The 11,655-nt window shown below is 33.3% G+C and overlaps 1 protein-coding gene across 1 annotated transcript; it reads left to right on the top strand.

The window, feature by feature from the left end:
- Positions 1-408: 408 nt before the first annotated feature.
- Positions 409-10,295, top strand: LOC145159744 (RIBOSOMAL RNA PROCESSING 5). Its single transcript, XM_079078783.1, has 37 exons — positions 409-674; positions 1,218-1,389; positions 1,475-1,827; positions 1,927-2,109; positions 2,188-2,394; positions 2,493-2,615; positions 2,715-2,786; positions 2,852-2,944; positions 3,051-3,164; positions 3,255-3,377; positions 3,541-3,726; positions 3,810-3,884; positions 3,970-4,106; positions 4,189-4,329; positions 4,424-4,569; positions 4,655-4,720; positions 4,835-4,941; positions 5,053-5,133; positions 5,221-5,295; positions 5,372-5,473; positions 5,571-5,739; positions 5,816-5,961; positions 6,056-6,139; positions 6,220-6,320; positions 6,408-6,561; positions 6,657-6,731; positions 6,805-6,949; positions 7,065-7,611; positions 7,708-7,768; positions 7,835-7,980; positions 8,061-8,244; positions 8,346-8,444; positions 8,526-8,872; positions 8,951-9,127; positions 9,212-9,695; positions 9,785-9,868; positions 9,950-10,295. The coding sequence occupies exons 2-37, from the start codon at positions 1,221-1,223 to the stop codon at positions 10,055-10,057; spliced, it is 5,664 nt and encodes a 1,887-aa protein (XP_078934909.1). The 5' UTR covers positions 409-674; positions 1,218-1,220; the 3' UTR covers positions 10,058-10,295.
- The last annotated feature ends 1,360 nt before the right edge of the window (positions 10,296-11,655 follow it).

Here is an 11,655-nt window from a genome sequence, read left to right as displayed (position 1 = left end):
AAAATTGAAAAACATAGATTTTTTTTCCAAAATTCTTGTTTTTTAACGATAATATTCCAAATCCGGTTTGGCTCAAAACCAGTTCCTGATCCGGGGGTCAATCCGATAACTAGTCCGAAAGACAAATCCGGTTACCGGTTTCAATCCGAACCGGTTCGGTCAAAACCGGTTTTGACCAAATCCGGTTTCCAGATCGGATCGAAAGCCTCAAACCGGTTTTTGTGTGCATCTCTGGCTGTGATGTGAAAAAAGAATAATAAAAAGTTAAAAATCATTTTGGTAAATGTTAAATGGATAATAGAAAAGAAAAAAAAAAAAAAACCCTTTGACAATATTGACCAAGTTACCCTTTTCGATGGTAAAAAAACTTTTTAAGGATTTAACCGGGAAACGTAGAACCCTAAACCCTAATCCTGTCCACCATTTGATTCTCCGTTGTCCCCACGCCGAAGCCCTTCTTCGGTCTCCTCTCTTCCTCTCGCGGCCTCTCCAATTAAACGTAGAAACCCTCTGTTTAGCATCCTGTTACAGGGAGGTTGCATCTCCTCCGCCGCCTGATTCCTGACTAGCTGCAGCCTGCAGTTCGGGACTTTAACATATCTTCATTTGCCATAGACCTCCGAGTCTAGACTTTCAACTATACAGAAGTACTGCCCATTCAGCTAACTACAGAAGTAAGCAGAGTTTCCTTTTCACGGTCTTCGCTTTTCATGTTTTTTGATGTTGCGCTTGCATACTGCACGCCGCGTAATCAAAATTCAGTTTTGCTAATTTTAAGTTGTTACTACCACATTTTATCTGCTGCAAATGTTGAAATTAAGTCGACGGGACTCTTGAAACTGGCAGCTTCGAGTATCGCAAATGATGCCCCTGTATAAGTGGGGTGCTCTCAGCTCGATAGTTGATGCATTAGAAATTGGTAGCAAATCTTATTTGAAAGGCTAAGCTTTTTTCATGACGATGATCAATCAATATCAGACATTGTGATGATCAAACAATATTGATTATTTTCAACATATGGAGGAGCAAACGCTTGTTCTGCTGTAAACTCTTTGAGTACTAGTATTGATTATGTGTAATTAGTATCATGTATGACTAAAATAATTAAAACGCAGCTAGTTTTCTAGAAAGGAATGAGTAATTGAACAGGGAGCTGAATGTTCTTCTTCATATATGTATGCATCCAGGTGCTCATTATTCAATTTACATTTGTGCAGGGCATGACTAAACCTTCAAAGAAACCCTTCAACAAGACATCAGAGGACAGGCTTAAGACATTTCAAAAACCATCTAAAAAGCCTTTTAAACCACTTCAAAAATCAAATGGCTCCATGTCTAAAGATGCTCAACCAATTCATCTTGAAGACGATGTCCCTGACTTCCCCAGAGGTTTCAAGACTTCAATAATTTTACACACGCTTGTTTTTTAATATGCGTGCACACAAGTATTCATGCAAGATTTTATGTGTTGTAGGTGGGCAGAGTTCACTCAGCAGGGCAGAGGTAGATAAAGTTCGGGCAGAGGTTGACAAAGAGTTTGGAACAGAGACTATAGTTTTGAAGAAGAAGAAGAAAGAGAAAACTAGAAACTTGAGTCAATCAAATGAAGATGAATTGGGTTCTCTTTTTGGTGATTCACATGGTGGGAAATTGCCTAGATTTGCTAACAAGATTACTTTCAAGAATGTTACTCCTGGAATGAAGCTTTGGGGTGTAATTTCTCAAGTGAATGAGAAAGATCTTGAAGTTAGTCTTCCAGGTGGCCTTCGTGGGTTAGTTCGTGCTTCTGAAGCAATAGATCCTCAGTTACATGATGAAATGGAAGTGGTACTAATACTATACTTTCAAAATCACTTTATTATCTTTCTTGTATCACACTAGTTGGATTTTTCTAACACTCTTTGTGTTTTCTGGTTAAAATTTCAGGATACAGAAGATGAAGTTCTTTCTTCCATATATAGCATTGGTCAACTGGTTTCATGCATAGTACTTAGATTAGACAATGATAATAAGAAAGAGAAAGAGAAAGGAAAGCATAAAATCTGGCTCTCTTTACGTCTTTCTTTGTTGCATAGTAACTTCACTTTGGACATTCTTCAAGAAGGAATGGTGAGTCATTTTTCAGATTGTTTGATACCTTCTTGAAAGTCTTTTTTATCTGACATCTTTTCTCCTGTACATTTGAAGGTCATTAGTGCATATGTGAAAAGCATTGAAGACCATGGTTACATGCTTCATTTTGGAGTCACTTCATTTACTGGTTTTATGCAACACAGCAGCAAAGACACTAAGGTGGTTGTTGGGAAACTTGTACAAGGAGTTGTAAAGAGTATTGATAGAACACGTAAAGTTGTTAATCTTAGTTCTGATGCTGATGAGGTGGCCAAGTCTGTGGTATGTATTTGTCATTTGACTCAATTTTTCTCTCTATTACCATGATAATCTTTTTGTATAACTGCTTCAAGTTATCTCATTTTGATTCTTTTATACAGACAAAGGATCTTAAAGGCATTCCATTCAATCTACTTGTTCCTGGCATGATGGTTAATGCTCGTGTGCTTTCAACTCTTGAAAATGGCATCCTACTCTCCTTCCTCACCTTCTTTACTGGAACTGTAAGTTTGCAAGTTTCTTTACTTAATTTAAATTGTAATGAAGCAATGAAATTGGTTTTTGATGTATATTTGATGTAATTGTTCCTCCAACTTTCATAGGCTGATGTATTTCATTTGGGAAAAACTCTCCCTGATTCAAAGTGGAAAGACGAGTATCCTCAAAATAAGAAGGTAAAATTTCTTAAAGCTTCCTAATATTTTTTTTACACCCTTCTCTTCACCTTTTTTTTTGTCAGGTCAATGCTCGGATTTTGTTCATCGACCCTTCAAGCAGAGCTGTTGGTTTGACTTTAAATCCCCATCTTATTCATAACAATGCTCCACCTTCAGTAAGTTTTTGCACTGACCAAAATCTTTAAACTAATATTTGTGTAGAATGTAGATATCATTTCAAACTTTCAAGTATGCATCTATATAATATAACCTGTTATGCAGCTTGTTAAAGTTGGAGATATTTTTGATGACTCAAAAGTGATCCGAGTTGATAGGGGATCCGGACTTCTATTGGAAATCCCTTCAACTCCAGTTCCAACTCCAGCATATGTTAATGTAAGTTAAAACAGTTGCAACATATGATAATCTTGACCAAATAGTTTGACCTGAAACCTTTTTTTTCAACATTATTTTATGATATTGCAGGTGTCAGATTTGTCTGACAAGGAAGTCAAGAAATGGGAGAAAAGCTTCAAAGAAGGAAGCCTTGTGCGTGTGAGAGTCTTTGGATTTCGACTCTTGGAGGGCCTTGCTACTGGTGTTTTAAAGGTTCACTTTCACTCTTTTTTACAATTTGCAATCTCAGTCATGTTATTTTTAATCTGGGTATTTGTAGATTATACAAAATTGTTAAAAAAATGTGAACTTTCTATTACCAACTTAAGCAAACATGATTTCTTGATCTTGACTTTTGATGTTTTGGTCTAAACAGACTAGTGCATTTGAAGGAACTGTTTTCACTCACTCTGATGTGAGACCTGGAATGATAGTGAAGGCCAAAATCGTAATTATCGATAGTTTTGGGGCAATTGTGCAATTTTCTAGTGGTGTGAAGGCACTCTGTCCTCTTCGCCACATGTCAGAATTTGAAATTGTAAAACCTAGAAAGAAGTTCCAGGTAATGTGCCACATACTTATATGTGAATCTTTTTTCTCAATCTATTGTTTTTTTTTTAATTGAGATTCTTGATTTCTATACAGGTTGGTGCTGAATTAGTCTTCCGTGTGCTTGGTATCAAGTCTAAAAGAATTACAGTCACACACAAGAAAACACTCGTATGCTCTTCTCTCAAATTACTTATTTCTTGCTATTGTTAGTATTCTACAACTGAGTCAATGGAGGATTGCTTGACTATTTTAGGTAAAATCAAAGCTTCCGATTCTTAGCTCATATACAGATGCAACCGAAGGATTATGGACACATGGATGGATAACAAAAATTGAAAGCCATGGATGTTTTGTCCGATTTTACAATGGTGTCCAAGGATTTGTCCCAAGGTTAGATTCAAATACTTAATACTCAGTCATGATGACATCAGCATGACCACATTAGTTAATTCCTTTTCTTTCTTTGAATTAGGGCTGAACTTGGTCTAGATCCAGGATCTGATGTGGGTTCAATGTATCATGTTGAGCAAGTTGTGAAATGCAGAGTTACAAGCTCAGTTCCTTCTTCAAGAAGAATCAACCTTAGTTTCTTAGTGACACCTACACCTGGAAGGTTTGTTTCCTATATCTTCTACAAATTCTACTCTTAACTATGTAAGATGCCATGAACATATCAACATTGATATTTAAATATTGTTTGTTTACAGGGTATCTGAAGATGATACAGTGAAACTTGGGAGTATTGTATCAGGTAGTGTTGAAAGAGTAACTCCTCATGCAATAATAGTTAATGTTGATGTTAAAGGTTACATCAAGGGCATGATTTCTCCTGAACATCTGGCAGATAACCATGGTAAGATTTTGAGTTCTCCATGAATGTCTCTGTATCTTGATGATGATCATACATTTTATCATTTGACTTATTTTGTCAATTTTAGGGCTTGCTTCTATGATGAAGTCGGTATTAAAGCCAGGATACAAGTTTGAAAAACTTTTGGTTCTAGGTAAGTATGTATATTCAATGTTTACATATATATATATATATATATATGTATATATATATATAAATTGATCTCATTGCATTTACAAATTTTATCTTTTTTTTTTTTTTTTTGCAGATGTTGAGAACAAAAACTTGATACTAACTGCAAAGTATTCTCTTGTTAATGCAACTCAGCAATTGCCTGCAGATGTCAGTCAAGTTTATCCACATTCAGTGGTGCATGTATGATTCTATTACTTTTTTTTTTTGTTAAGCATGATATATGTAGAAAAAGGGAAAATACATCAGTAGTTTGTTTTTGAATATAACAACTTACTATCTCATTTGATTCAGGGGTATATCTGTAATATCATCGACACTGGTTGTTTTGTGCGCTTCATTGGGCGTTTGACTGGTTTTGCTCCTAAAAACAAGGTATTATCACTTATGTCTGCTAATAATTTTTAATTAATATATTTCTGTTAATATTGGTTATGTAACCATATATTTTGTATTGTTCAGGCTGTTGATGACCAAAGATTTGATCTTTCTGAAGTGTTTTTTGTTGGACAATCTGTTCGTAGTAACATACTTGAAGTAAGTGTAGTTTCTTGGAAATATTATATGTTTCTATTAACATAATAACATGTGTACTTTTTTGAAATACATTCAGGTTAAAAGTGAAACAAGCAGGATAACACTATCATTGAAGCAATCATTATGCTCTTCTACAGATGCGTCTTTCATTAAAGAATACTTCCTCTTGGAGGAAAAGGTGATTATATATATTATATCAAATATCAATCTCAATCTCATTAAATGATCTTTCTAAAGTCATTTTTCTCATTGGTTGTTTCTTATTTATCTTTCAGATTGCAGAGCTGCATTATTCTGATTCAAAGTCCAATAGTCTGAAATGGGTGAAAGAGTTCCCTATTGGTAATGTGATTGAGGGAACTGTTCATGAAGCAAAAGAATCTGGAGTTATTATAAGCTTTCAGAAGTATAATGATGTTTTTGGATTTATCACACATCATCAATGTAAGTAATCAATGAGTTTTTTTAATGCCATATGCACAACTAATGTTATGTTTTTTTTTTAACAAATTTTATGCAGTTGGTGGATCAAATGTAGATATTGGTTCAACTGTTAAAGCCACAATTCTTGATGTATCCAAGATGGATCGCCTTGTGGATTTATCTTTAAAACCTGAGTTAGTTAACAGATCCATGGAGACTTCTAGCTCCAAAACTCCCAAAAAGGTTATTCTTTTTAATTCATACTTATACTCTGTGTGGCGTTTTTGTAAATTTTACTCTTCTTTTCCATCATCCTTGTTTACCTTTTGTCTTTCAGATGCGCAAAAGATCAGCTTACAAGGATTTGGAGTTGAATCAAACTGTAAATGCAGTAGTGGAAATTGTGAAGGAGAATTATTTAGTAAGTGTTTTTATTTGATCTACTATTTCTACTCATTTTTTTTTCTCTATTTTTATTTTTTGTGTATATATTTGGCTCAGGTTTTATCTATCCCAGATGCTAAATTTGCATTGGGATATGCATCTTTAAGTGACTACAACACCCAAGCATTCCAACAAAAACAATTTGTCAGTGGACAAAGGTAAAAAGATCAAAATGAAAGATTTTTGACTTTATAATAAGGTTCTTGTTTTTTGATTTATGATAAATGTGTTCTTTTTTGTTGTAGGGTGATTGCATCTGTCATGTCTCTTCCAGATTCTTCAACAGCTGAAAGGTTACTATTGCTGCTTAAATCCAACAATGAGATTGTAGACACTTCCAGCACAAAAAGGGCAAAAAAGAAGTCTAGTTATGATGTTGGATCCACTGTTCAAGCTGAGGTGGATTTTTATTTTTCTTTTAATTTTTAAAACTAGTATCAATCTCAACAATCAAAACAGGAATCCCCATAAAAGATTTTGTTTATTGGTTTCAGGTTACAGAAATAAAGCCTCTTGAACTTAAACTGAAATTCGGTTCTAGTTTACATGGAAGGATACATATCACAGAGGTAATCTCTTGCATTATAAACTCAATTTTTTAATTTTCTGTAATGGATTTGTAATTTCATCACATGTCAATAGGCAAACGATGACAACATTCTAGAAGATCCATTCAGCAACTTCAAAATTGGTCAAACTTTGACCACAAAGATTGTGTCAAAAACCAAGGGTGAAAATAGTAACAACATTCGGTGGGACATGTCCATTAAACCCTCAGTAGTTTCAGGTAAAGAACATGTTTCATTTATCAAAACTCACACATTTCTTTAATCATATAGCATATCATTTACTTTTTTTTATTTTTTATTTTTTTTATTTTTTTATTTTAAATAAACTTGCAGATGAATCATATGTGAGTAAACCACAAGATTTCAGTTACTCAATTGGTGAAAATATAACTGGATTTGTGTACAAAGTGGATAAAGATTGGGTCTGGATATCAGTAACCCGTGACATAAGGGCACAGCTTTATATTCTTGACACCTCATCTGATCCTTCTGAGCTTCAAGATTTCCAAAAACGGTTTCATGTAGGAAAACGGGTATCCGGATATATTCTAAATACTAATAAAGAGAAAAGATTATTACGTGTAATATCACATCCAGTAGTTGATAATGGAGCTTCAGATGAATCTTTCACATCTCATATCTGTGAAGGTGAAGTTGTTGGTGGAAGAGTTTCCAAAATACTGCCAGGTGTCAGTGGCTTAATTGTCCAAATAGATCCACATCTTTCGGGTAAAGTTCATTTCACAGAGTTACAAGATCCATGGGTACCAAATCCATTATCTGGATACCATGAAGGGCAATTTGTGAAATGCAAAGTTGTGGAAATTGGTCATTCTGGAACAGGAACTGTTCATGTTGATCTCTCTTTGCGTTCATTTGTGTAAGTATATGTTTATTTATTCTAGATAATTGAAAAAAAAAAAAGATTTGTGAAACTTTATTTAACTGTATTGATAATGATAATAAATGTTTGCAGGAATCCTCAAAGTAATCGTTATGAAAAGATTGAGGATCTTCACCCTAATATGACAATAGAGGTAAATGGTCTTATTCTTTATGATGTCAAAAATATTGTTTTTTGACTTTTTTATTAATCTTTTTAGGGGTATGTGAAGAATGTAACACCAAAGGGATGTTTCATTATGCTTTCAAGAAAGCTTGATGCAAAAATCCTCATCTCAAATTTATCAGATGACTTTGTGTCAAAACCTGAACAAGAGTTTCCAATTGGGAAACTTGTATCTGGAAGGTAAAAGATTATATCTTTTTATTAATTGTCTTTTCTTTTTTCATGTAATGATGTGTTTTCACTTTTCACTTTTTACACAGGGTGGTTTCATTGGAGCCTCTGTCAAAGAGAATTGAAGTCAGTCTTCGGTCAACAAGTGGTACAAAAAGTCAAAATTCTGACATTGGTGACTTCAGTAGTCTCAATGTTGGAGAAATTATAAGTGGAAGGGTGAAGCGAATCGAATCTTTTGGTTTGTTTATTGCAATAGATCAATCTAAATTAGTAAGTTGATGTGTTTATTTATTATATAATATAATAATCCTACATTCATTTCATTGAAAGTATAAAATATTAAATAAAAGTTTTCTCTTTTCTTTGCATAGGTTGGACTATGCCATGTGTCTGAGCTCCCTGAAGGTCATAGTGAAGACATTGAAACAAAGTACAAAATTCGGGAGAAAGTTAAGGCCAAGATTTTGAAGGTCAGCATATAAAAAAATAAATATCCAATTTGCTAGGCTGTAGTGAATTGTCTAATATACCCTTGGCTTGTCATTTGACAGGTTGACGAAGAGAGACAAAGAATCTCTTTAGGAATGAAGGGATCATATTTCGATAATCAAACACAAGAAATTCATAATTCTGATTCAGATTCGGAATCAGACAATCCTATTCCAACCGAGACCCCCCCGGAATCACTGATTCCATTCTCAAACGGGAAACATCCAGCATTAGCTGAAGTGGAATCCAGAGCTTCTGTTCTTCCTCTTGAAGTTACTTTAGATGAAGAAGCAGATGAGTCACCCATGGAGGAAGAACAAGCTCAAATTCCAGAGCCTCTTGATAACAAAAAACCTGAAAAGAATGAAAACAAAAGTAAACGAACAAAAAAGAAAGAAACAGATGAAAGGTAATTCACATAGGTTAATAATTAATAATCTCATTATGAAAAGGGCAATATCGTAATTTTTAAGTTTTTTGTAAACAGGGAAAGAGAAATTAGGGCTGCAGAGGAGAGACTATTGCAGAAAGATGTTCCAAGAACAGCTGATGATTATGAGAAGCTGATAAGAAGCTCCCCAAACAGCAGCTTTATCTGGATAAAATACATGGCATTTTTTCTCTCCTTGAATGAAGTTGAAAAGGCTCGATCAATGGCTGAAAGGTATAAAAATAAAAATTCTTCATATTTCATATCAAAGATTATGTAAATTATGTAAAATTTAAAAAAATGTTGGTTGTTGTTTAGGGCTTTGAGGACAATTAATATCAGAGAAGAGTCAGAGAAGCTGAATGTTTGGGTTGCATACTTTAACTTAGAAAACGAATACGGATCCCCTCCAGAGGATGCAGTGGTTAAAATATTTCAAAGGGCATTGCAATACTGTGACGCGAAAAAAGTCCATTATGCCCTTCTGGGAATGTATGAAAGAACTGAACAACACAAACTAGCAGATGAGCTTCTTGAAAAGATGATGAAGAAGTTCAAGCATTCATGCAAAGTCTGGTTAAGGAAGATTCAAAGGGTGTTGAAGCAAAACGAGGATCTTGTTCATTCTGTTGTGAAACGTGCTCTTATTTGTCTTCCAAAACACAAACACATTAAGTTCATTACACAGACTGCAATTTCTGAGTTTAAAACTGGAGTTCCTGATAGAGGAAGATCAATGTTTGAAGGAATGCTTCGTGAGTATCCTAAAAGAACTGATTTGTGGAGTGTTTATCTTGATCAAGTAAGTAATAATAGGATTTTGATTTTTTTCAATTTTAGAAGAAAGTGTTTATGTTTGCTATTTTTTTCATATAAATTGAAATTTGATAGGAGATTCGGATTGGAGATGTGGATGTGATTCGTGCTTTGTTTGAGAGAACTATATGTTTAGAGCTTCCTGTTAAGAAGATGAAGGTGAGTTAGTTATTGTTGTTAATTCTAGTTTTTATATATTTGATTATAAGATTGATATATATGTTTTTTCGGATTTTGCAGTTTTTATTTAAAAAGTATCTTGAATTTGAGAAGTCACATGGGGATGAGGAGAGAGTTGAATATGTTAAGGCGGAGGCTCTTAAGTTTATTGAGAAAACCCGTGGTTAATTAAAGATCACATGAGCAATTTTTCTGAAATTTTGAAATTTTGTTAGGATGGATATATGGATTTTAGGGTTTTGTAGAGGCAATGCATTTTATGTATGTGTTTTGAGTAATTTATATTTCTAGCAAGTGAGGCAATTTGTATGTTTTTTTTTTTTTTTTTTTTGTATTGGTAACAAGTGTATTTTGCATGTGAAATGGGTTCTTTTAGAGAAGGGTATATCAGTAAATTCATACTGAACACGTGCCGAAATGCCACATGCATAACTCACTTTGCCAAAATTGCCCAACTTTATCGGAGGGTATATCAGTTCTTTGCCGAAATGCCACATGCATAACTCATTTTGATCCAATCTACCCCTTAGGTTATTCATTGATTTATCTATCGATCTATAAAGATCTGGATATATATACTCTTCTATAGCATTTCACTCGTATGTCACGACACCCTAATTCCAAACTCTATGAATATATGTAGCCAAACATTATACATCCATCTACGATGATACTGTATTACAATTTGTCCAAGAATTGTAATATACTAAAAAGGAAAACGACATAGAAAGGTAACTTACTTTGGCCATATATCTATTACTTATTGGTAATATATATATATATATATATATATATATATATATATATATATATATATTATTTATTTTTATTTTTTTAAATAAAAGGAGAAATACTATTTTTTTCATTTAATATATATTTTACTATTTTGTTCAATACAAGGAAAAATAGTATCAAAGATTTTCATTTAGTGTAGGTTATATTATTTTGTAAGTAATAGAGAATGTGCTATGGGTCTTATATAAATATATGGGTAAACATGGGGGACTTAACTGTAATATCTATTATTATCTATTTTGCACCCTATTTAGAATTATCTGAAGAATAGCATAAATAGAGTAGTGATAGGAGTAGTGAGGTATTCAGTATTTTGTAGCTTTGAGTATCGGCTTTAGCTTGGGCAGGAGGTTTCTCTTGAGAGAACTTTTCTGATTAGGGCAGGAGAACAATCATTTGGATTTCCTTTCTGATTTGTTCTTATTTCCATTTAGTAATCAAATAGCTTCCTAGATCTATATATCTCATATTTTAGTTTCATTTATCTGTTATTGGATTCACGTTCTTATCAGTAAGTATGGTCAGTCTTATTTTGATCATAGAATATATAAAATTTTGAAAATATTCTACACTTTGTTTACGAAAAACAAATCTCATTACCTGAAACAAAAATTTAACCGAGTATGTTACTTTTTTTTTATAAAATGCTACCATGGATGCCACATCATATTTTCAAACACATGACATATCACATAAGCGATTAAAAACTTGTTCATCTAGTAAGCCACATTATAGGTAGAAGTTACCTAAAATACATGTTTTTGAAAGTACATTATATCTTCTTGGGGCACAAGAAGTTTATTATCGAGAATAGTATCTATATGCACTTTTCCTTTATAAAAATAAAGAATTCATCTTGATTTTGTTACTATACTCAATACTTATTATCCAAAAGTATTTGAGATTGTAAGAATTGAGGTATATTCAACACATATCTCATTTGAAATATAAATGTTACATTCTCTCATCTT

This window comes from Lactuca virosa, chromosome 2 (assembly GCF_052849685.1).
Source record: "Lactuca virosa cultivar CGN04683 chromosome 2, Lactuca_virosa_CGN04683_v6, whole genome shotgun sequence".
Taxonomy (NCBI): Eukaryota; Viridiplantae; Streptophyta; class Magnoliopsida; order Asterales; family Asteraceae; genus Lactuca; species Lactuca virosa.
Note: the sequence above shows the minus strand (reverse complement) of the source record. Positions and strands in the feature narration are given on the sequence as shown.

Excerpts from the sequence above, each read along its gene's own strand:
- LOC145159744 (XM_079078783.1), top strand. The coding sequence starts at position 1,221 with ATGACTAAACCTTCAAAGAAACCCTTCAACAAGACATCAGAGGACAGG. Across the intron at positions 1,828-1,926 it reads TACATGATGAAATGGAAGTG|GATACAGAAGATGAAGTTCT; the intron begins GTACTAATACTA and ends TTAAAATTTCAG. Across the intron at positions 5,740-5,815 it reads ATTTATCACACATCATCAAT|TTGGTGGATCAAATGTAGAT; the intron begins GTAAGTAATCAA and ends AATTTTATGCAG.